Below are 26,127 nucleotides of genomic sequence, written 5' to 3'. Positions count from 1 at the left end.
AAGTTCGCTTATGGTTCATGGATTGGTAAAGGGCTACTTTTAAAAAAAAATACTCATTGTGTGACTTTAATCTGAAGAAAAGGTTTTTGTTATAGTGTTAGTACCAATATCATTTTGAATTGCCAGAATTGTTTTTTGTTTACCTATTTTTTTTATTTAAATTAATTGAAATGTTTTTAAAGGTTTCATAACCGATGATTAAATCGATTAAAACATTATCTATTTTATTAATAAATAAAATAATATTTTTATTAATAAATATTTAAATATTTATTTTTATTAATAAATAAAATAAATAATAAATAATTAATTATTAATAAATAAAATAGATAATGTTTAACAAAACAATGTGATGTAGATGTTGAAAGAGAAGAGCATCGATTTAGTTCTTGGCCCAAAGAACTGTGAAATTGCGCTCGACCCGACTGACAATTCGCAATACAACTTCGGTTTCCTTTTATTTTCTTAACAGTTCTCTTAAAGAGCCGTCGTCACCATGAAGTGGGTGCAGATTTCTACCATCCTAAACAACAACAAATTGTCAAAAGCACTTTCTGCTAACACTATTTTATGAACATTTAAACTCTCTTGAGAGGATTTGAGGTCAGGGTAAAACAGTAAAGTAAACTAGAAAATTTCGGAAGAAATTTAGACGGGGCCTGCCAAGGCGCGCCCGTGGGGTTCGGGCCCGGCGTCGTCGCGCCACAAATCGGCGTCGACGCCAAAGAACACCGCGACGTCACCAGTGGCACGCGGAGAACCGCAAGAACGTTAAGCGAGGCGGACGTGCACCGTTCGGTACGATTTAAAATGTTGTCGAGGCTTTTATTTTGGAAGTTTCAGTATGCTTCATTTCAAAGGGCCAAACTAATCCCATGCGTAATAGTCCTTGGGTTAAAATAGTTATATAATGCTCAAAACACAAGTAGCTGATGTAAAAGTATTCAAGGCTTTTATTTTGAAATTTTCAGTATGCTTCATTTTAAAGTTCTGAACTAATACCACGTGTAAGAGTGCTTTGGATGAAAAAGTCAAATAAAGCCAAAAAGAGCAATTACGTCATGTAAAAATATTCAAGGCTTTTATTTTGAAATTTTCTGTATGCTTCATTTCAAAGGGCCAAACTAATACCATGTGTAACAGTGCTTTGGATGAAAAAGTCAAATGAAGCCAAAAAGAGCAATTACATGATGTAAAAATATTCAAGGCTTTTATTTTGAAATTATTATTATGCTCCATTTTAAAGTTCCAAACTAATCCCATGTGTAATAGTCATTGGGTTAAATCAGTTATTTATTGCTCAAAAGAGCAATTATCTGATGTAAAATATGTCAAGGCTTTTATTTTGGAATTTTTGTTAAACTTCAATTCAAAGGTCCAAACTAATTCCATGTATAACAGTCATTGGGTTAAATCAGTTATATAATGCTGAAAACGCAAGTAGTTAGCAAAATGCTAATGTTAGCATCATTGCTGTCACTAGCATGTGGGACATCACTAGGATGTTCTCTATAATGGACTTACTCCATTCAGTATACTAAACATGGCTAATAAGTCCAATAAATAGCTAATAGCTTATTTAAGCTAAAATGCTAATGCTAATGAACTGCCTTGCTGTGCAAGGCAGTTCCCTAACCTGAGAGAAACAGATAATGCAGAATAATATTATTGCACTGCCTGCGGCGGTGCACTAACCTCAGGGGCATGTTGAGGCTTTTATTTTGAAATTTCAGTATGCTTCATTTTAAAGTTCTGAACTAATACCACGTGTAAGAGTGCTTTGGATGAAAAAGTCAAATAAAGTCAAAAAGAGCAATTACGTCATGTAAAAATATTCAAGGCTTTTATTTTGAAATTTTTAGTATGCTTCATTATAAAGTTCCAAACTAATCCTATGTGTAACAGTGCTTTGGATGAAAAAGTCAAATAAAGCCAAAAAGAGCAATTATGTCATGTAAAAATATTCAAGGCTTTTATTTTGAAATTTTTGTTAAGCTTCATTTTAAAGGGCCAAACTAATACCATGTGTAACAGTGCTTTGGATGAAAAAGTCATATACGGCCAAAAAAAGCAATTACCTGATGTAAAAATATTCAAGGCTTTTATTTTGAAATTATTATTATTCTCCATTTTAAAGTTCCAAAGTAATCCCATGTGTAACAGTGCTTTGGATGAAAACGTCAAATAAAGCCAAAAACAGCAATTACCTGATGTAAAAATATTCAAGGCTTTTATTTTGAAAATATTATTCTCCATTTTAAAGTTCCAAACTAATCCCATGTGTAACATTGCTTTGGATGAAAAAGTCATATACGGCCAAAAAAAGCAATTACCTGATGTGAAAATATTCAAGGCTTTTATTTTGAAATTATTATTCTCCATTTTAAAGTTCCAAAGTAATCCCATGTGTAACAGTGCTTTGGATGAAGACGTCAAATAAAGCCAAAAACAGCAATTACCTGATGTAAAAATATTCAAGGCTTTTATTTTGAAATTATTATTATGCTCCATTTTAAAGTTCCAAACTAATCCCATGTGTAACAGTTACTGAGTTAAATCAGTTATATACAGCCCATAGCAGCAGTAGTTCTAAAGGCCAGTTCTCAGTCCTGATCTGTTTCAACTGAGTATTCCACTATGGATAGAACTACAGTGATGCGTATTCGTAGTCCTAACCAGCAGCCAATAGCCTCTTGAGTTCCGTTGCTATGGCAAATAATGGTCTCAGCAGGTGTGAGCTCTGAGCTGTGAGCTCTCAAACACACAAGTGTGTTTGAGCAAACACACTTTACTGAAAAAAAGCATTGGAAACAAATCCTTCTTGTTCGGGAACCGTAATACATATTCGAAAAGCGTTTTAAGCGTATGACAGTTCAATGTGTCTTCTGCGATAGTCCCGAGATTCATATCTGTACCTCACTCAGAGCATTTACAGTGATGAGAGAAAGAAATGTTGTGCCCAGATATGAACCGAGATGGGCTGTCACTCTAATTTGAAGAAAAATGAGAAACTTTGGGTCGCTTAGAGGCAAATTGTGGACAAACCGTAACTGTTATCGACGAGCCGTCTTCACTTTCGAAGAGATCACAGACGTATCTACAAAATGAAATTTGAATGGCATTTCTACGTGAATTAGTGACGACACAGAAAATCCTCAAAAATAGGGTATTTCCAGGATTTTTCCCATTGACTTATAATGGGGTTTTTTTCGTAGTTTTTTGCGAATTATGTCGCCACGTTAAGCCCAAATCCCACCAAAAGTAATAGCAACAATGGCGTGAATTTTCTGCACGTTTTGATACCTCATTTGTAGGTGTGCACCCAGCGGTATGAGCCGCATTAACGGTTACGGAAGAAAAATAAAGAACTATAATAATAAAGAGACGCTTGTTGGGTGTAGAGTAATAGGTTCCTGCCATTGCTTTGCATGGCAGGCCCCAAAAAGCACAAGAAAATTCAAGAAATTGTTTTTAATCAAACTGTACACATTTCCTTTGCTTTGTACAGAACATTACTTTTATAATAAGTCTGACCAGAAATTTATGATATTCTGATCTCTCTGTGTATCATTGGTGATGTGGTAAAATAAAGCAAAAGAGACAATATCTTAAAGGTTAAACAAAATTAGTACTTGCAACATGGGCCACACCTTAAAAATGGCTTAAAGGGATTTTTTTTTTTAATATGAAATGTGTGTTTTGTTAACGTTGCACTTTATAAAACTCATAGACTCATATCAGATGAGTTGAATTAATTTTTTGGATTTTTAGTAATATAAACACAACTCAACTATTTGAAAATTCTAAAGTTTTTGTAAAATCTTTTGGGGACAACATAGAGCTACAGACCAAGGACGTAATCTACCATGCATTAATCATTAAACACCAATTTGTAGGACTATATACTGTAAATTGCATTCATAATTGTTTTTCTTTTGTGGATATTTCACCAAAACCTGCTGCAGCCTAGGGGTCCATATCATTTTAAATTTGATCTTTCTTGCATCAACTGCTGTGATGTTTTTGAGGTTTGGGGTTGTTGTTAGAGTGATTTATTTTTTTATTTTTTAGCTCCTGTCAGTAGTGGGGGGAAAGCTTCGACTTGATATGATGTCAGTAGAGTTACACAGTTGCATATTTATAAGATATTAACCTTTTACTACGACCCAATTTTAACAACTCTGAACTATCCCTTTAAGAAGAAGACTCTTTCCACTCCACTTAATCGTTACTTCTGCCCGGTCCATCCCCCGGATGACTGTGAAGGAGCGCACCCGCCACCGAGTTACTAGGCTGTCTCGTTTAACCATTCATTAAATTTGAATGGGCGTGGCTAGAACAATATTTTTTAAGGCGTTCAACACAAAACAAATGCTTAAACAGAACTTTTATATTTTATTCAACAATTATTCTTGTGAATGGGACTTAGCAAGTGGACTTTTTAGTGCAACCTCCCTCCAAAGCTGCAGGTTTGTCCGATCGAGGGTTTGAAGGGATTAATCAACGCTACCTTCCCAAAAAGCGTTTTTAACCCCGGCAGACCAATTATATAACCGCATTATACAATAAATGGATCGCCATTAAAGCAAATGCAGTGACACGGACAGTTTCTGCACAAGCCGAGTGGGAGAAATTGACTTCCTGCACGATGCGCGTCGTCCTTCTGAGCAGATCTCCATCTGCCTCTGCAGGCTGAGCTGGCTCTCGTCTTCTTTCTCCTCCTCTTTCCCTTCCTCCTCCTCCTCCTCTTCCTTTTAGCTTCAGCAGAGCCCAGGGAAAAGGGTGGGTTGACACTGTCTGCTTTAAGACTCGCCCCATTGTTGCGTAGTTTGCAAGGGAGAGAAAAAAACCAACAGTCTACTCTCCCCTACGTGCTTCGATCTAGTCTGATTGGAGCAATCCAGACGGGTGATTTTCCTCTGAATTCTACTGCAGTTCTGTTGGGAACTATGGTTCTGCAGAGAATGATCCGTGCTGTCATCATGGGACCTCCGGGATCGGGGAAGGGAACGATGTCTGCGCGCATTATCAAAAGTTTTGGACTGCAACACATGTCTAGTGGGGACATTTTAAGAGCCAACATCCAGGATAAAACGGGTAAGTTAAAACCACAAGCAATTTATCTTTAAGCTTGATTAAGATTTTCAAACCCAATGTACTTTCTACTGTACTTTCCCTTGTATTTTCATTTTGTGGAATACAGACACTTGTGTTCTGCACGCTGTGATAAGAGCACCACCCTTATATATTTCTTATCTTGCGGCTACATACCACAGATCAGTGGCATAAAACAGTTTTTTTTTTTCTGTTAAGCTAAAGTCAAACAGGTTTGCAAGTGTAATGAAGGTGTCCTTTTTATGTTTGTACTGCAAACATTTACACCAAATACCTGAACTTTGAAAGGTGGTCGCTTCTTCTTAAATTCACCTTGGAGGAACATAAAACAAGAGCTGTAAAGATAAGTGTTAACTGTGAACTTTTGTTCCCTGGGTAGGAGGATTGGTGATAAAGAAGCTTTCTATAACAGCTTCATGACAGAGAAATCATTATCGGGGCAGAGAAGATGTCATATCTGCACTGAATCGGGAGTCTTCTGCAAATTTCCAATGGTGCATTTATTTCCCCAGTTTTCCAGTCTGTCTTACGTTTTGCAGCTATAACCCTTTAAAACTGAAGCAAAGCTTAAAAACTGCTGATGCAGGCCAGAGGGACTAAATATGTATACTCTGCAAAAATGCATTAAGTTCAAGGGTTAAATTTAGTCAGTTCTCATTTATGTATTGCAGGAATGTTTCTGTTGAGTAAATCAAACATGTTGCTCGATATTTAGTGTCATTAAATGAGTAGTAATAATGGCTGATTGAATTTTGCTCTCCAGTCTTCTGACTATAACTACTGACCTTTTGCCAGCCTGATTGTTCTACAGTTTCTCATTAATCATTCTCAGAGAAATGCAAATTTGGTTTGAGACTTTTCCTAGTACTAACTCTTTGCATTGCAGTAGAGAAAGTCCTGTATCAATGCCCTTGATATTAAAAAGGCATATATCGTGCAGGTTGTTGACCTGCTTCCTTAAAACCGGGAGAAAAAAGACTTCAAGAGTTTCTGTTGTGACGATCATCGAGTCTGACCTTTTGCACTGCTTCATGCTCGCGTCGGAAGCAGAGTCAGGAAGTTTCGGCAAGACTTGTGAGAAAATGACTTCCTTCAGTTGGATTCTGACCTCCTCGAGTGAAAATGACAAAACAAAACACACACACACACAAAACGGGTTCACCTTCTCAGTGTCCTTCATTCTCATTGCTTGGTTTTTTCTTTCCTTCGCACTTTGCAAAACTATTCACAGCCCTTATACTTTCAAATGTCCTCTTGTTATTTGGTTTTTATGCAGTACAAACTAAAATCTAAAAATATTGTTTTAGTATATTTTAAAAGAATATAATTATTCATATTTAACCTAAAATCCCTATATAAAATCCAGTGCAACCAATTGCAATCAAAAGACTCATAGTAAACAGAGTCATTTTAGTAGAAATCCTGCTTTTGTGTAAAGAGGTTTGTAAGAGGAGGTCAGCGAACAAGCAGCTCCATGCAGACCAGAGGACACATCAGGCAGCTCGCCGATAAAGCCGCAGAGAGATTTAAGGTAGGATTAGGTTATAAAACAATGTCATACGTTTTGAACATTTCCTAGGGGACCGCTCAATCCATCACCCTAAAATGGGAAGACTGTGGCACAAATCCAAACACAGGAAGACATGGCCGTCCACCTGATCTGAGAGGGTGGGCAAGGAGAGCATTCATCAGAAAAGCAGCTATTGTAACTATCCAAAGCGCTATCTGTGGTGGGAAAGTAACACTGTACCTGCCCCTGAAAACACGGTCTCTACTGTGAAACATGATTGTGCCAGAAAAGGTAGATGGTGGATAAAGCTAAATATCCACCTGGAAATACGGGGAGAAAAGCTGTTTGACTTGAAAATGTTAAACCTTTCTGGAGGAGAGTGACCTTTAATACACAGCTAGAGTTACAACAGTAGACACATTCATGTTTCCCCCATTTTTTTATAAGGGGAAAAAATGTAAAAAAGAGACATGATTACTTTTGCAAATCACTCAAAATAATTGTATGGGATCTTATTAATAAAGACATAAACAGTCATGTCACTGATCATTATTTCTTTGAGTCATTAATAAATAATTTTGTCCATCTGTTATACCAGTCAAGACAAATTACAACTTATAACCATGTGCTTTGGACTATTTTGTTTTTTTGAAATAAAAAATTGAGAATTTGTGACTGTCTTGAATTCTGTATCTTTTTTCTGACTTTACAAAAATGACTTTAAGTACAAAAATGACTTCAAGTAACGTCTATGCTTGTATACTTTGAGTTGTGAAATGTGCCCTTTTCTTGTTGTGAAGCCAAACTCCAATCGTTGTTTTCCAGCTTTTACAACCATAATTTGGTGTCATTCGATCCACTTTATTCTTTCCTACACTGTTAAAAAAGAGAAGGCATGATCATCTGTGCCAACTGATGATCAACACAAATCCATCTTTCAAATTCAGTGTAACCTCTGCATTTAAAAGATGTAGAGATGCTCTCTCTTTTTTCTTTTTTTTTTTTGGTAAGTTCTGAAGATGCAGATGCAGGAACGTTTTTCTTCTCAGCATATTCAAGTGTTGGTATTGTTTAGTCTTAAGCCATAAAACCAAACCTCAGCTGTTCTTGTGAAGAGCTATAAGTCATCTTACCACCACAGTAATGTCTCCATAAAGCCGATGACTGGTCTGGAGTCAGCAATTACTAAATTAAATCCAGCACAAAGGACCATATGGCGGCTGTTTGTTTTGACAAGGTTTGAGGAGCCAGATTAACGGCTGGTTGTTTGCGGACTGAAGCTTCAATTAAAAAAATGTTTAGGAGCTTACTTCTCTTTAGCAGCTGAAAACAGTAACAACTGTCCTTTTGTGTGCCTTAAAATTGAGTTAATAAAGACAAAATGGTCATTGTATTAGCTATTTTGAGAAGAGGTTTTTATTTTTTAATCATTTTCCACTGGACTGTGACTTTAATGCCTTTCATATTTGTTGGAAACCAGCAGATGCTTCTGATGCCAAAACCACCTGCAACCATAACTTTTAATCTTATTGAGTTTTTTAAGACAGAGCAAGATACATTATTTCATAATTAAGGACATGTATTCACAGGCTTGTTTTTTTTCTCCTTCTAAAAGTAACTCTGAAAAGTGCAGCATGTATTTATATTCAGTCCTTCCTTAATCGTAGAGCCATGTTTTGTGGTAGTGCAGCAGGTGTTTTGGGATATATCTCTAGAAGTTCTACTTTGCAAAACAGCTGGCTTAGTCTGGTTGGGAATCTGACATCTTGTTTGAAGTTTTCCACAGATGCTTGTTCAGATTTATGTCTCAACCTAAACTGGATCATTCAGTCACATAGATATGTCTTGATACAAATAATTTCCTTGCACCTTTGTGGTGTTTTAGAGTCATCACCCTGCTGGATGGACAGTGAACCATCTCCATTTCTGCAGCCTCTGGTTTTCTTCCAGGGCTGTTCTGTATTTAGCTCCATTAATACTCCTGTAAGCTCTGAATAGCTTCACTAACCATTGGGAAGAAATCTATTCCTTAGCATGATGCTGCCCTCACCATTTTCTGTTGCTGTGCTTGTCAGATGCTCAAAGCTGGATATATCGTTTGATAAACTAAATGTGCTTTAAACATGTACCTGTCTGCTGTGTTCCTTGGTCTCCATGATGCTTTTTGTCCACTTAAGTTTTCTCTGAGGACTTCACAGTGCATCTATACTTTATACTGTAAAAATTATCTGTTTAGATTTAATAGTGGTACACAGTAAAATTGGAAATGAAAAATCTGTGAATTGTAAAACAATTTAAAACGTTTTATTTAAAGTGAAGCCGCCATAACTAAATTATAAGTGAAAACATTTCTCGTGAGGTTAAGTTAGAACCAGATGGGCTCTACTTGATGTTAACTATCAGAAGAAAGGGTTCTGAATTGTAAAACTAATTACAAGATTTAAAATGTGACAAAAGGTGGAAAAAGTGTTATCAAATGATGGAATACCTTTGCCAGATCCTTGCAAATAACTTAAATAAGCTTTGAGATTGATTTTTTTTAAAAATACCATGAAAGGAAAAAAAGAGCATTTTCTAACACACGAATCTCCATCTTCATCGTCAGAGCTCGGCCTGTTGATGAAATCCTGCATCGATCAGGGACAGCTGGTACCTGACGACATCATTTCCCGTCTCATCCTGAATGACCTGAGGAAGATAGACAGCAGCGGCTGGCTGCTTGACGGTACGAGGCCGCGCTCGTCTGTTTCGTTTGCTTCTTTTCTTGGAAATGATAGCAGGGGGAACACGTTATCGGCATTGACTGTTTGAGATCACACGACCTGTGTGAAGCAAGCCACCAACAGTTATTTTTAGTTATTGATAAACCACTCAAGAGAGCCGCTGCCTTATTGTAACTTATCTGCATGGAGATTTTGGTTTTTTCCCTCAGTTTGCTTGCCTTCCTCACGTCTGTTCATCTGTCTTTTATTCCCAGGATTTCCTCGGACTGTGTCCCAGGCAGAGGCTCTCGATCATGCCTTCGCTTTAGATACGGTCATCAACCTGAATGTCCCTTTCCAGACCATCAAAGAAAGGCTGACCTCTCGTTGGACTCACATCCCCAGCGGCAGAGTCTATAATACAGATTTCAACCCACCAAAAGTTCCTGTAAGTATGCCCTCTCTGTCATATGATTTTCACTCCATAATTAATAAAAATGACCAAGGGGAAAATTTAATGTGCAAATATGAGAAAAGTAGATTAATTTCTGAGAAAAGCTCATTTTGGGTCTGTGGGAAATTATTCCCAGAGGCAGACTGAACAAACATCGATGTCTGACCAGGAGCAGTGTTGACCCAAAACAACATAAAGGTGGAATATAGATGGGGGCAGAGAGAGGAGAGTGACAAGTGGTTCAGCAGGTCACAGCTGTCATGGCAACTTAATCTGACCTTGTTAAAAGCTTTGCTGTAAAATACGGAGAGGGAAAAAAAACAACCCCACATGCCTCCACTTTCCAGCGATCCAATGAGACATGAAGGGATGGTAAACTTGCAAAAAACATCACCCCAGGGAAGCAATTGGAGACTTGAAGGAAATGGTTGTCATGTAGACTTGGTGAACATTCCCCTCCCCCACCTTGTCAAATATAAGTGTGTCTTTGTTAAGCCAGTTCAAGCTTTTTTAAGCTGGTTGATTATGACTCTGACTGTAGATGTGTGGCTATTTTCTTGTAGAAAATATTCCACCTTTATGTTGTTTTGGGTCAAGAAAATACTAAGACTGCAACTGAATTCAGATGTTCATTTGTCTTTCCCATTTTGAAGACTGGCTGAAAAAAGTAGCATCTATCGTGGGTTTTTTATTTAAAAATTATCCACTGAATTGACTTGTTAATTTTTTTTTCTAAAACGTTTATGGAAGCTTATACAAATGCATTCATAAGGTGTTTTTTTTTTCTTCTTATCTTTACCACGGGTGCCAGTAATGACTGGTTAATTATTGCTCGATGCATTAAAACCTCTGTAAAAAGCTGTAATTTTCAAATTTGGACAAATGGTTTAAAATAGTTTTTTTCTAGAGGCAGCATGAGTGCTACATGTGATATTATGATGCATGACATGAAAGTGACAGAAATGAGACAGAATTAGAAGCAGAAGGCGGACAGATGATTTATAGTTTATGTTCCTTTGGTCACATGTCAAGATTTCCTGTTCATTGTTGAGCAGCATCACATACGTGCATCATGATTGGCTTCTAGTGCTCCTGTTTGGCAAAGGAAATGTTTACAGAAGGAGCTTGGTCAAAGAGGCCAAATATGCAGTGGTTTCCTCTTTATTCTAGCTTAATAAGACTTGGAAAAATGAGATGTCAGAACCCTTATTTTCCTTCTTCTCTGCAGATCAGTTGTTTAATAAATAAGTATGTCTAACTTAAGCAAGGAAAAGAATTATATCTCAACATTTTTGGCTTATTATTATGGTTAATTATTAAATACATGAAATTAATATATTGTTAATTATTTAATGGTTGAAAACATTAACAATACATTTTTTTTAATGAAAATTCATTAGCAAATTATTATTTTGCAAATGAAATACTTATGCTCTTATTATTATTATTGGTATCACAAGTAAATAATAATTACATAAATGATGTAATTTAAAATAAATAAGTTACTTTTCATTATTAACTTATTATTATTAACTACACACAATTATACTAAGATATAACAAATTATAGGTATGAATTACAGCAACACCCACAATTTGCACATTTATTCAAATATATCCAACAATTCTGTCTAATTGTTATTAATAAATACATAAAGTGCCAGCATGTTTCTCGTCCTCTCTCCAGGGTTTGGATGATGTGACAGGAGAGCCTCTGGTTCAGAGAGATGACGACAGACCAGAGACGGTCACACGGAGACTGAAGTCCTACGAAACCCAGACAGAACCCGTCCTGGAGTTCTACAGGTAGATGCAACGTAAATCAAATATAGAATAAACTGAATTCAGATAGTTCCGTTTAGAATTAGTGATGTATCAATTGTTATTTTTATCAGTAGATTTATTTTTCTTTTTAAAATAAAATTGTGTGCAAAGAATATCTCACATTTTTGCTAACAATTAATTTCCTCAACTACCTTTTTAAGATACATTGAAGAAGCTTTTCTAATGTTCACACAAAACCCACCAGACTGCTTTAACAATTTCCACACAACATATTAATTTACCTTTTGGATTTTGTGATTTTTCCATGAGGTTTTTAGTCTTTTAAGCTCCCAGACAGTTTATTTGCATTTAGTTCAGCAAGGAAGAACCAGAGACAATCGGCTCCTCTTATCCTGACAAACGATCACACGTTGATCGGCCTAAGTCATGTGAGCACTGAAAGTGAAGAACAAGTGAGTCTTTATTAATGGCTGAGTGAACTAATTTAAATAATTTCTCTCAAGAATTGCACCCAGGATACAGTTTATTTATGCTTCACTTGCTATATCTGAATAATTAAAATCCTTTAGCTTTATCTCTGGATGGGTTAGAAGCAATAGAGCTTCAAGTAGTCGAGGGGAAAAAATGCATAAATGTAGGTAAAAGGTCACAGCTAATGAACCCTGACCTCTCCACACCCAGTGACCAAGTAGCTGCCTAAGAATCACATCCCAAGGGGAATTGCAGGGTGGGGGGGTTCAGCTCAGGTTGTGTTTCTCCTCATGTCATGTAGGCAGAAATATGTTGAGTGTACAGTACAGCTTAAATTAAAATGTGGCAACCACAAATTTCAGTGTATTTCATTAAGATATAATATGTGGCTAACCAACATAACGTGGAAGGAACAGTTCCTTTTTTTTAACACATGAAATCTGAAAAGTGTGGCATGCACCTGTAGTCAGTCGAAGACTCTTTGAATAAATACTACTCTTTTTTTTTTACAGCAATTATGAATAGAAATCAGACTTTTAACATGTTTATTTGGGTTGGTAATGTTTATCCGTTTTACCTCGCAAAGATTCTCCAGGTCTATCAGACTAACTGTGAGAATATCTTTTCTCCACAACCCTCTTCATCTGACCTCACAGATTTAGTTCTGGACTTGTACTAGGTCATTTACAAACTTAAATTATTCCTCTCATGAAGTGCTTGTAAGATTCTGGTCCTCCAAGCGCACTGCCTTCTTCTTCTTTTTGTTTACTGGCAGTTTGCAAACGGTTTGCCTTGAGAAACACAAGTTTAATATTGAAAATTCTCTACAATCCGTTGATGGAGGAACAAACAGATCATCCTTTCTTCATATAATGCCAGACTTCTCCCAGTCAATTTTTTTTTACCGACTTGATAAAATCCTCAGTTCCATCCAAAGAATGTTGTCCTTGGAAGAAAAGACAACATTCAGCTTTTGCAATGTTACTGTTGTTCTAGATTCTCTCCAGTTATGCTCGCTCCTGAATGATACCTTAGCGCAATGAGATTATTTTGCTCCAGTGTAACCTGTCTGCAAACCGATGCTTTAGCTCAAGGATTCAAATGAGTAACTCCCAGGAAATCCTCTTGTGATAGCTCGAGTTCACTTGAGGTTGACCTGAATTGACGCCAGGTGTAAACTTAAGAGGACTAAATACTAAAATTTCCTTAAACGATCCTTCAACAATATTAGCTCCACACTTGTGCAAGCAGATTTGTTTGTGTTATCAGTATAAAGCTTGCATTATATGTTCATTTACTTTTGACAACCTTTATAAATACACTTTTCTGAGTTTGTGTTTATTTTTCTCTTCCAAGGAGTAAAGGTGTGCTGGAGACCTTTACAGGAACAGAAACCAATAAGATATGGCCGCACGTTGAAGCTTTTCTCCACAGAAAATTCTCCTCCCTCAGTCAAAGAGCTGCTTAGCCTCAGCAAAATCCAAGAACGGCTGAAGTTTACTGATGGGGAAACCACACTGTGCACCGTCCAATCAAAAATGCATCATGTAAATAGTAGTCGAGCAGAGAGGAATTATGTTTCATTGAAAGTAAAGCTCTTAAATTAGCAAATGAAGATCTAGCTCTTTTACTAAAAACAGAATAAGACTACTACCTATGTTAGAAAAAAGTCTTTTTTATAAAATGTTCTTAAAACCTCTGTGTTGTTGAAATAATTTGGGGAGAACTCAGATGAGTGTGTGCCTCAAATCTTTTTAACCATTTGCTGTTAGTGTGTCCACTCTGTGCCTTTATGAAGTCAGAAGTTAACAGCTGACTCAAACTTGAAGTTTTGCAAGAGCACAACATGAAGGGGTTACATTCCACAAGATGCTGCAGGAGGAACTGCTTTGGCACGAACAAAACCAGGTATAATTCTTCTAAATGTAATCCCAACACACACAGCCTGTTGGCATGAGCTAAACATCATCAGCAGCTTTTTAAAAAATCATAAATCCTGGAAAGGAGGCTATTTTTTGTAGTGTAACAAGTGTGCATCTCAGTATAATGTGGCCCATTTCTTCTGCAGTGGCTGTTTCCTTTAAGCAGAACATGCTGTTGGGTTTGATTCTCATATATGTACATGTGCCTTTTGCTGCTGTCCAGCTTGATAAAGGCAGGATTTTTAAACACTTTGTTTTCCTCTAATCATGGACCAATTTAAGTAATTTATAAATGGACATTTATAATAATGGATATTTTTTCATTCTTACAAGAATTGCTTAACAGCTACTTTCAACCACCTCAGGTCTTACAAGTGATGCCTCTGAAACACTCCATTCTTATAAATTTCATCATCCATTCCTTGTTGTGACTACGTTCCCTGTGAGCGATAATTGGCATTTATTTAGTCTGACCTGACAGCAGAAAAATAGATGAACACATACATGGACACATGTTATACAGGGTCAAATGTTGTTGAAAGGTATGAGCTTGCAGGTTTTGCACATTGTTCTTAATGTTTACCCTGTGAAAAAGCCTTAATAATGCTTCTGTGCAGTGTACTGTATGTGGTCATTCTGGTTTTTTAAACACATCCATGCATTGTTGAAGTGCAACAACCATCTTTTCATGTACAACTCAGATATTTATGAATCACAATAAATGTCTTGTACTGTACACTTGAATGACAATGTGTATTTTCTTTCATTGTTTACCATTTATTGACTTTGACAGCAGGACTGTATCCTCTATCTGTGTCAGTAGTTTAATATTCTGTCATTCTGTGTCATTGGGCAATTTTAGTGTTAATGGTCCACATGCACATTTATTGACTAAAACCAGACATCATGCACATCTCCATATTTGTTTTGGTTGATTGGTAAATGTCTAAAAAGCTTTTGAACAAATGTCCTCTTTATTCCAGCACCATAATATGACACTAAAAATTAGACAAAATTTTCAGTAATAAATGTAATGCTGAGGTTGTTTTCTTTCTTTTCGTTTAGTATCTGTATCAATGCAACCCTCAGAGGCAGAAGCTTTGCTTTGCTCTACGGAGGCTGAGTAACAAAATCGGAGTCAAAATGCAGCAAAGCATGACTCATGGAACTGATGTCAATTATTTTTGCCTTTATTTTTAAAGAGGCAACTGAAAGCAATAACAGTCGACCACAGCACATGATTGAGTTTTGATGCATGCAAGTCATTCTGTACGTAGTGGTAAAGAGCAGCTGAATGCAGAACAGATGCTGGAAATAAGGATTCAGAGCTGCAAAACCAATGCATCATGCATCTGCCTGTAGTCCCAAATGACATTCCCCTAACTGCAAAACCCATCTCACTGATGGTGTTGCTCAGCAGATTTTTACATTGTTTTATGCAGTCTTGTTAAGATCATGAAAATTGTTACCATGGGAACAGAAAAATGGGAGCCCATTGTTGAGGTAAAAGCTCCATGGCGATGAGAAAATGTAGACAGTTGGTGACATGTTTAAAATGGAAGTTTGCAACAAGCAATGCTAATGTCTGCATTTGTTCAGCTTGACTGGGGAAATAGAAATTAAAAAATAAATTATATAATTATATGAATTGCCTACTAGTGTTTTTCATCTAAAAATATGTTTAATGAAATAGTTATAGTTACACACACACACAATCTTTTGGATCAGCCCTTTTCCACCTAGTGCTAATGCTTTTTTCTTTTTCTTACAGATGTCCTGCTTAAAGCTAAACCCACACTAGACACTTATGCTTAAGTCTTGATTTCAGATACAGCTGGCCTATGTTAGCTACATGTAATTGGTTTCTATCAGAACAACTTGATCAGAGACAATAGCTGGAAGGGTTGGCTAAAATCTCAATTAGAACAACCATTTCTCCAGAAAGAAGAATTTACTTTCATTTCTTTAAAATCCAGACAGTATCTGGATAACGCCTGCTGTTTACACCTTTCATATTGAACATGGTTATTTTTTGTATATTACACAAGTCAGCTGAATTATTTTTTTTTACTGCTGAGCTTTATTATAAACTAAAGGGTACATGCAATCTGATGAAACCTGAGGGCTTAAAGAGCTTAAGCAACATCCAAAACTTTGAACATCTCACAAAATCAGGCTTAATTCATCACTCCAAAATCGAAATCATTCGGGATAAATGGAAAACTACCTAAAAGTACAGAAGAAACTAGAAAAATGATTTGTAGACTGATCGAGCTCAACTCAGAAAAATCCTGAAAGGAAACCTGTGAAAGGCTGCAAAGAATTAAGAGTGTTGCTGAGGGGCCATCAGGACAGATTCATGCATTAAAGAGGTCCAATTCAGGTTTACACTGTAATTCAATTGAGAATATATCATACATTTTTTTTAAATGTTATGAAACATTTATCCCATTTGACTCAGCATGAGGTCATCTGTAAAGAACACTGTAAATTAAAAATATGCTGTATATTGTACTTTTTAAGCGCGAAATACTTAAATTCAGTTTATTAATAGGGTTTAGATTAAATCTTTCTGGACAACATGTTGGGATACGTTTTGAGAGGGAGTTACTTACAGTAATCCTTAAAGTGCATCAGCTGTTCACTTGTTTACTCGGCACAAGTGTTCAAAACAACAATTTAAAGCCACTGATGGCTAACATTCTTGCTGTCTCAACTATAAATCTTAAATATCATAAAACCACACAAACTATAAAACAGGTGACTCTTGGTGGCAAAAGCATAGAAAAGTTACTATCTTGAAATGTTTCTTTACTGGTTTTGGTACATCAGTGCAACAGTCCAGACTGACTGCAGCAGCTTTGCCTGAGAGATCAGCAGTGAGAATGGGAGAAAACCTGATCAAACTGATGTGGTGATTAGAGAAAATAAATGGCAAAAACTGTAACCACATTATTTATTTTTCCTCTGCTCATTACAACAAACAACTGCTTCATTTAACATGTTCACTTTAACTGCTCCTTGTAGGTGAGGTTAGGGCAAAAAAAAAAAATCCAGATTGTTCAGAGGAGTAAGTTGGAGAAGTAAGGCCTGTACTGCACATGATTTTGTAATACATAACATAATGGTGTGTATACCAATAAGGTACATGTAGCTGGGAAACTCTTACACATACAGATTTGTCTGCAAACAGGCTGATAATAAACTTAATTCAAAGCATTTTCCCCCTTCACATTGTCAACAGCCAATCACATTTCTGATTCAGCTCAGCAAATCACAAAGCTCCTGATTTTTCAGATATTGTTCTCTTAGATTTTCACATTAATTGTTCTCTGTACTTTTTGAATTCTCTGTGTTTTAAGAACAGCAAAACATCAGTTTCATCTTAAGACAAAAGAGGAGGTTACACTACAGCGTAGCATAAGCATTTATTGGCTAGCAGGACACTCTGCAGCAGTAGCCAAATGCAAATGAAATGTTAAAAAATGTTTACCATCAGCAAAACATAACTTCCTCTTGGTTCTGCTGAAAGAGGCAACACAAAGGATGATCATGTCTCCATTTATTCCTGCTCTGTAATGCCGTTTCAGCCTGCTGCGCTGGATGGAGGCTTACAGACTCAAGATTGTTCCTATGTGGACCGACGAGTGAGATGGGAGGAAAGCAGGAGTCGAGGCAACAGTCTTTATATCTCCATCATCCGGATGTCTTCTGTTTCTGTAGTGTCGTCCTTTGTCCATTTTCCTGTATTTGTCCACAGTCCAGCCTCTAAACAGTGCTTCATCTTGAATTCAGGATCCTCCTAGAAGTCAAAGGCAAGCAAAAGAAATAAATTGCCGAAACAATAAATTCTATAAGTATTGCATAGGCTGAAACCAACAAATATAGCTCTGAAGTATATTTTACACAACCAGAAACGGCTAAAAATAGTGCTATGTGAGACACGATAAAGAAATAAAAACATTGAAATCCAAAAGCAGGACCAGCTTCAACTTCAATAACCTCAACCATCTTGAGAAACAGGATTTTCTATTACGGAGTAAATGTTTGGCTGCTAATCAAGCTGTGGGGCCGGCAGCGGGGGATGTGGCCCCCTTTCTCTACCTCGCTTACAAAAACCTTTTCAAAACAACAATGAAAAGGTTTGCCGAATAGAATGTGGAGAACTAGCTTATTATTGGTTCTCTGGAGATGTACCAAAGGAAACTGTCTAAATGTTAAAAATTCCACCACAAAGTAAGTTTTTTTATTTACACATTATTTAATATTTTCAACAAAAACTGAGAGCAGCTCCTCAATAACCGTGAGTTATTACACAACTGCTTTTCTTTAAAGTGATAGAGTTTGGAGAACTCCATCTATATTACGGCTAATAGGTTTTTTATTAAGAAAAACAAATGGGAAAGAATATTTGAATGACTCCCACCAATCAACATGAAGCCTTGGCAGCGTCAAAGAACTAGATTTTGTGAATCCCATAACCTTCCATAACTACACAGGGAGAAGTCAAAATTTTAAAGATTGTCATGAATCTCAAAACTCTGTCTACCAAGAGCATTTAAGCTCTATGAAGTATTATATAAAATACATTTCCATAATCAACCACAGACTTTAAAGTAGCAGACTGGTCTACTTTTAACCTAAAATGGAGGGGCAAGTAAAAAGATTTTCAGATTAATATTTTTTTTACCAATTGTTTGATGTGACACCTGACACTTAGAAGATTATTAAAGCTGTTAAACTGTCAAATGTGGTGTGAATTCATCAGAGTCCAACACGGTATCATCAGCAGTGTTGTATAGTAACGAAGTAAAAATACTTCACTTAAGTATATTTTGGAGTACTTCATACTTTCCTCGAGTATGAAAATTTTTGAATAACTTTCACTTTTACTTCACTACATTTCCGAACTTAATTGCGTACTTTTACTCCGATACATTTTCAATGTGTGGTTTAGTTACTCGTTACAAAAAAGCGAGAAAGAGAAACGCAAAGTGTTTTGACCCCACCTACTGATTGACTGCAACAAAGTCGGTAGCCTGCTTGCCTGGGCTTGTTCATCACCACCAATAGGATACACCTGTTTCGCTTCTCCCATTAAACACAAAGCAAGTCTCGCAATCAGCAGCAGCCACATGGAGGAGGAGACGGAGACCACAACGACTGCAACTACGTCGGACACGGCTCCAGGCGAACCACCAGCTGGTGATGAGAGCCCATGGCCTTATTTAAACACAATACACTCTTTCGTGGGTGTTAAAGATTCGTCGTACCGCATGCAGTTTATGTTATTCCTGCCCAAAGATGTGGAATTCTATCTTACAAAAACTCCCCTTCCAACTTGAAGAAACACATCGAGGTAACTTCTTATGAAATGGTTATAATGCTCCTGTTTCAGTAACTATAGCTTGGTCACTAGGCACTACTGTATTGTGAAATCTTGAGCATAACGTTACCTGTATAAATGAACTTTGTTTGGCATTGTTTCAGTTCCACACGTGGTGTATTTAGCTTAGGCCTAATGTTGACTGTAGCAGGCTACCTAGACTCCTCTGTTCAAGGGGGGACAGAAGCCATAGCGATAGCAATTTAGACTAAATTTAACGAATATAGAAAAGGCATGCAAGTTCAAAACCAGGTTTACAAAAAAGGTCTCCCTCTTCAGATGCCAATAAGCTGCATTTCCCTCCCAATTCTATTTTTCTTTTGCATAATGACCAGTTGTGTGCACCATCTACTGACTGTAGGATTGACTGATTCACTGATTTGTGAAGTAGAGTAATCGTAACAGCTCTTTTTCTTCATGTTGGCCACATTTTCTGTACTATTTATTTTTCTCATTTTCAGCACTGACCTTACTTGAAGGGAAAACTTAAGGCTTACAAAAACTTTGTATTTTCTGTCCTGGAGGGTATACTAAGAAGCTGGTTCAGTTGTAAAGCAGGTTAAGTTAACCTTGTGCTATAGGTAAAGCACCTAATTTTCTTAACTAAATGATGCCTGCAGGTATATCTATTAGCAGGTTTAATTTTGCCTGCACTTGGTTGTAATGTGTACATTATTTTAAGTGTATTTGACAAGTTTACCAAAATATAAAAAATGTCATTCAAACTGCATTTGCCTTGTTTTACTTTTTACTTATACTTTTCATTACATTACTTGAGTACATCCATTTTTACAGCAATTTCCATACTTAAGTACAAGAAGTTTCAGATACTTTAAGACTTTAACTCAAGTAACATTTCAGTCAGTGACTTGGACTTTTACCAAAGTCATATTTTGGAGAGGTACTTGTACTTTTACTTGACTCTGAGATTTCAGTACTTTATACAACACTGATCATCAGCATAAAAACAGAAGCTAGTCTTCAACTATCCATAAAAGAAGTTAGAGGAGGTGTCTCCTCTAACTTTCACACAGAGTTTTGTTGAAAATATGTTTTTTGGACCACTCAAAAACCTGCTCAGACAACAAGATGCAAATGTATTTTTGCCTCAATAGCAAATGATCCACAGCACCAAAGCCATTGAATTGCTGAATCATAAATAAGTTTAAGACAACTAAAATCAACTGCCTGTTTAATAGAGACGGCTGTGAAGGACAGGATTACCTGACTGGACTCCAGAAGCACAGAGCCCATGAGGAGCTAATCGAAGAAGACAGGACTTTGCTAACAAAGTAACAGGAGAGCTTTTAATCCATCACTGGATTACAAGAGTTTATGTTTCTTTATTTTGAAAACCTATAATTTGCTTTTTAAAGTGTAAAAACTGGCTAAGGGGTAAATTAACTGAAAATGACTTGTTCAATAAACCCATGATAACAATAAACAGATGTGTTTATTGTCAAGATAAATCATTTAAAAAACCAAGTAGGTGAAATAGGTCCACTGAGATATTTAAGTGATAATAAAGACTACAGGAATATCTAATCAAGGTGCATTTTTAAATACACCTTGATTTGTAGCACAAAGGAGAAAAAATGCCTTCCTTCATTTACATTTTTTTCATTCAAGCTAAAAAATTATTAAAATTCAACTACAAATACACAAACAAAAAACCAGACTCCGATGTGTACTTTTTTCATATCAAACACAGGAATATGCAAAACTAAGGTTGCGTAGAAAAACTAAACACAGTTGGAATCCCAGCATATTCAATTCCAGATCAGATTACCTATTATCCGAGAAATTAAGCATCGTACCTACAACTATATCACAGATCTGAGTTTGCATGCTAAAGTGACCAAAATATGAAAAATGCTGAATGCTGTTTGGATGGAAAAGATGGCAAGAGTATTCTTTTTTTATGTCTAAAAATAATAACGTAGCAACACAAACTTTCAGCTTAAAAAAGCAGAAGGTTTCTAGGAGAGTCTCCTTTGCAAAGATGAAACCAAAGCTGAGATGCACTGCATTCTTCTTTGTTCAGTAAATAATGACACTGTAACTCCACTAAGGTTTGATTTCAGTCATTTTAAACCCAGTAAAGATTACCAGATTATCCTTAGAAGAGCCGAAACACAAAACTCTAGACATGAAAGAGGGTGTACTTTCTTTTTCCCTATGACAATGTGTAGTGTGTACATTGCCCAACACCTGCAGGAGTAAAATCAGCATTCATAAAAAAATATTAGTCAATACACTACAACTTAACAGAAAGTATTCCCTTTTTTTATCATGAGTAATATAAAATATAAAACATGAAGTATTACATATTGCCTAGGATGAAGGTACTGTTATTTTATCTTTCAGGTTTGTCTAAAATGTGCATTAATATATTTTTATTTTGCTTACATGTGCAGTATTTGTTGCTCAAAACATATTCCTTCCATTTATAGTTGTAAGTCTAATTTTAAAGGACCTCATAATACAAAAATGTCTGATTTATTGAGGCTTAGACAGATAGGAGAAACTTTACTACGAGAAGTTTTTTTCAGAAAGAAGTTGTTAAAAGACAGACTGAATTTCTGCAAAGATCTGCAGCCAAATGCATTAACTGAACATGTGCTGTGTGCTGAGCATTTGTTGGCAATGTTATAACAAATATTCTAAAAATATATTTTTTACCTTGGCAATTTTTTGGCAATACTTGTACCGACTTTAAAACAACTGCTTTTTAGTGCCATCTATCAGTTGAACAGGGTAACCACAAGAAGTCACAAGATTTAGTGACGCCTGAGAACGCAGCAATGCTCACCTGTGATATAAAGTCTGTTGTTACTTTGGTGTTAGGTCTACAGTTTGTGTCGAAGCCCTGATGATCAACGTTCAAAGCGTCATTTCTACATTTCGCTGCATATTCTTCAACTCTTTGTTTGAAGGCGTCAAGTTCTGCTCGGAAGACTTCAAGGTAGACGTCCTGTCCCTCCTGCAAAGCAACATGTAAAATATTTGTTTATAAAGCCTCGGGTCATAGTTGCAGTATAAAGATAGCAGATATAGATACATTATACAATATATAAACTGTCTGTGGCTTACTTTCGCTTTGTGGAAGAATTGCCTGAAGCAGCCACGAGGGTCTTGTTGAGAATTTGAGGCCATTTCTAAGATAAACTGCATAACCACGGCTTGGTGCGCCACCTGCTCCATCAGTGCTTCTTTCTGCAAGACCAAACACAGAATTAGCATTAAGAGGGCTATGTTTAATACACGTTTGACCTCCTGAACTGTAAACAACGTCAACAAATGTTTTTATTTCAGTATGCAGTGCCTCTTGTTTGGAAACTACAATGATGAAAATCTCAGGGAAGTTTCAAATGGTTATAAGAGAGGACCTGAAGACCCTGTTGTGTAAAGCAAAGGATCACCTTAGCATCTTTTTGCTTAGTCTCTTTATAACTGTTGAATCATGAACATCAGCCTAAATGAGTTCTGCAGGACTTTTGAAGTTTTCTGAGTTTTTTTTTCTGTGATGTCAAAATAACACCTTCATCATATTACCCCTTCTTGCTGTAGTCGAATGCACCACAGGACTAAGAAATTTGCTGTTTCCTCACAGATGAGCTGCGGCATGTGTGAAAGGAATCGCTGGCTGTCGTCCCATCTCCGTAACATACCTGAGACAGGAAAGTCATGTTTTATCAAAACTTGAAGACTGAAAACACAAATTTGGAAAATTAGATAGTCTAGACATTTTTAATATGCAGAAAAGGAAAATAGCAAATTTAGAAAAAACTGGCTTTATCTGGAACTTTGATTAGCCTGAACAAGTAAAAAGAAAGGGATGTATCCTTCACTTCAAAACTAAAAGTTTAGTAGTGAGTGCCTCACTTACCAAAATGCCTGAGCTCTTGTTCATATTTCTGGAGAAATGTTTTGCAGGTGTCCTGATCCATTTCCACAGGTTGATGGTGCAAATTAATAATACTCTAAAAGCAATAAAAAACAATGATTATAACAACACATTAAAAAAAGCAGACAGGAGAAATTAATTATTTTTCCAACAGTATGACATTTTTTTTCTTTATGATACACCTTATCAAAAACGTCCCAACTTCCAGTGGCACCGAGGACAGGACTGCGACTGGGCTCTGGGCCTGCCAGCATGCTCTCCTTGCGACGCCACTCCTCCTCTGTGTTTGTGAGTTCAGTCGGGCAGACGAGGGTCCGCGCTCGCTCCTGTTCCATGGACTCAGAGCTGTGGACCCCCAAAGAGCACATCTGATCCTGCGCTTCAGCCAGCCGCCAGCTGGAAACGATGGAGGCTTTCACACAGCGCTGCTGGCTCTGGCAGAGTGACGCCATGGGGCAATCACAAAGGTGGGACGACGGTGACTAGAGAAATGTCAACATGGGAGAACTTACATTTTATTCTACTTCAAGAGAGTTCCTAAGCAGATGCAGCAACTAATCTTTCATGAAGTTCGTAGAGAAAAGGTGCATCTTAAGCCCTAACTTGTAATATTCTATATTGCCTTATTTCACTGAAAGTTAAAAAAAGAAAGCTACACCTTTCTTTGCAATGATCAGGATTTTTCCGGCTGAATTTTATTATAGTTCTGTGTTTTTTAGTAACAACTTTCACAAATAACAGAATAAAAAAAGTGGTTCAGTTCAGGTTCTATGAGTGGTAGTAATTATCAATCCAAAATAAAGATTATTATACAGATATCTCCATTTACGTATCAAAGTATAACTTCCCAAACTTTAATAGATATTAAATAAGTTAATCAACATATAAGCTCTTAGTTAATGTGTTAGAAAACCCAAATTGGTGGTGTTTTTTTTTTAGCTTTGATGCCTTTAACAAATAGTTGGGGAGAAAAGTCAGAGTTCAACTAGCCAATCGCTGATCCAGATCTAATTCCAACCTTTGGGCGATTTGTTCGTGCATCTCTAATAACGGGCACCTCTATATGCAGAACAGAGAAAAGTGAGATGGATACAAATATAGAATAAAAGAGCAAAAAATAAATAAGAGCTCTGTTGTGTCACTAATATTTAGCACTGAAGTAAGCCTTTGGATTGTTTTAATCACTTTATGCCACCAAACATAACAGAGCTTTTTTTATTAGAGACTGCAGCTGTCATACCACAGAGGTGTGCTCATGATTTGGGATGTGGATGGATCAGAGATGGAGAAGTTTGTGAAATTTGATTTCACTAATCATGTATTTCGTCCGCTTGTCACGTTTTCTATTGTCATGTGAACTTTTAGAGAAATATCAAAGTGAAGTACAGCCCACGTTTTTTTTAGACAACGCTGTCTTTGATTTAGTTTAGCTACTCCTATAGCACAGCAAATAAGCTATGTTAAGTGCTGTAAACTCTTTCTGAAATAATTCAGACCACTAAACGTCACAAAAACAGGCCTTACCCAAAAACCTACTTCTTAGTGTAAAATTAGTGCTTAATTACTAATTACTCTGAAAGAATGTTAGCTTGTGGGAAATTAAGTTGAATGCTAACACATCAGCTAATAATTAGCATTAAAAGTTCATTACCTGGTGGCTGGGATGGACACCAGTTAAAGTCCTCGCTGGCGAATTTGGGTCGCCATTCTGCTTATCGTTTGTATGAAACGGAGCTCCGTGTCCCGTCCACGCCATAACCGCAAAAGCAACTCTCAAGAGGACCGTGCCCGTTGGAAAGTGCTAGCCTATGCTAGCTATGTTTGAGGAATCTCACACAGTTTTGCCTCTTTATGCTCAGCTGTCAGCCACGGCTATATGAGATATAAATAGCGACCTGAAAAGCCAAGGGAGGAAAAGTGGAAATATGATTCGGGATAGCAGTATGTCGGCGCTACAAACAATAACAACAACCGTTGCTCTAACTAAAGCAGGCTGCAGCTGTTTTGGGACATGACGTATTGGGTACGTAGTGACTATGTCCCACGTGACTGTGTACCACGTGACATAGTCAGAGGTTTCTCCAGGATTCTATTTATTTCTAGCAAACTTTTCCTTTAGGTCAAGGGCAATTTAAATTGTCGCTTCGTGGAATTTAGTGGTTCTCTCTTTCATTATGTGCAATTAGCGAAACTATGAAAAAAACCTATATTGTTTCAAGTTAGTATTCACACTTTGTACTTGGTACTGTTAATCATGACGTTGCAAAATGTTGAAACTTTTCAAGAACTTTTAGACCAAAATTGGTTTGTTTTAGTTTTTTATTTTAGTTCTAAGTTTAGATTTTAACTTAATAAAATGTCTAGTCTCAATGTGTAGTAGTGTGGTTAAAGGGTAAAAAAGGTGAAAAAACAACCCCCCATTCCCCATTAAAAAAAGAGAAAGAAAAACAGCATCAGCCACCAGTTCCAGATTCTCCTGATGAATTTTATTCCAATTTTGGCTCTGACATCCATTCTGAGCTTCTGACATTTCACTGTTCTTACATTGTATTGGCAACACACATGCACTTCAATGGACTAAACCACAATGAAACAGGTCAAACCGAACAGCAAACTCTAAACCAGGGGTGTCAAACTCGAGTCCTCAAGGGCAGGTGTCCTGCAACTTTTAGATGTGCCTCTGCTGCACCACACCTGAATAGAATAATTAAGTCATTAGCAAGGCTCTGGAGAACTTATCTACACAAGGAGGAGGTAATTAAGTCATTTCATTCCAGCGTTTTGTACCTGTGGCACATCTAAAAACTGCAGGACAGCGGCCCTCGAGGACTGGAGTTTGACACCTGTGCTCTAAACAGAGAAACAAGAATAAGATT

At 36.8% G+C, this 26,127-nt stretch overlaps 2 protein-coding genes across 2 annotated transcripts; one reads left to right on the top strand and one right to left on the bottom strand.

The window, feature by feature from the left end:
- The first annotated feature begins 4,642 nt into the window (after positions 1–4,642).
- Positions 4,643–14,694, top strand: ak3 (adenylate kinase 3). The gene is made up of 5 exons (XM_005799658.3): positions 4,643–5,097; positions 9,231–9,350; positions 9,603–9,775; positions 11,468–11,586; positions 13,393–14,694. Exons 1-5 carry the CDS (start codon positions 4,950–4,952, stop codon positions 13,502–13,504), a joined length of 672 nt encoding a protein of 223 aa, XP_005799715.1. The 5' UTR covers positions 4,643–4,949; the 3' UTR covers positions 13,505–14,694.
- A 438-nt stretch (positions 14,695–15,132) lies between these two features.
- cdc37l1 (cell division cycle 37 like 1) lies at positions 15,133–25,262 on the bottom strand. Its single transcript, XM_005799659.3, has 7 exons — positions 24,903–25,262; positions 23,434–23,733; positions 23,234–23,327; positions 22,900–23,015; positions 22,438–22,560; positions 22,157–22,327; positions 15,133–17,760 (listed from the first exon to the last, which is right to left on the bottom strand). The coding sequence occupies exons 1-7, from the start codon at positions 25,005–25,007 to the stop codon at positions 17,644–17,646; spliced, it is 1,026 nt and encodes a 341-aa protein (XP_005799716.2). The 5' UTR covers positions 25,008–25,262; the 3' UTR covers positions 15,133–17,643.
- Between the last annotated feature and the right edge of the window lie 865 nt (positions 25,263–26,127).

The sequence above is a fragment of the Xiphophorus maculatus genome, chromosome 8 (assembly GCF_002775205.1).
Source record: "Xiphophorus maculatus strain JP 163 A chromosome 8, X_maculatus-5.0-male, whole genome shotgun sequence".
Taxonomy (NCBI): Eukaryota; Metazoa; Chordata; class Actinopteri; order Cyprinodontiformes; family Poeciliidae; genus Xiphophorus; species Xiphophorus maculatus.
Note: the sequence above shows the minus strand (reverse complement) of the source record. Positions and strands in the feature narration are given on the sequence as shown.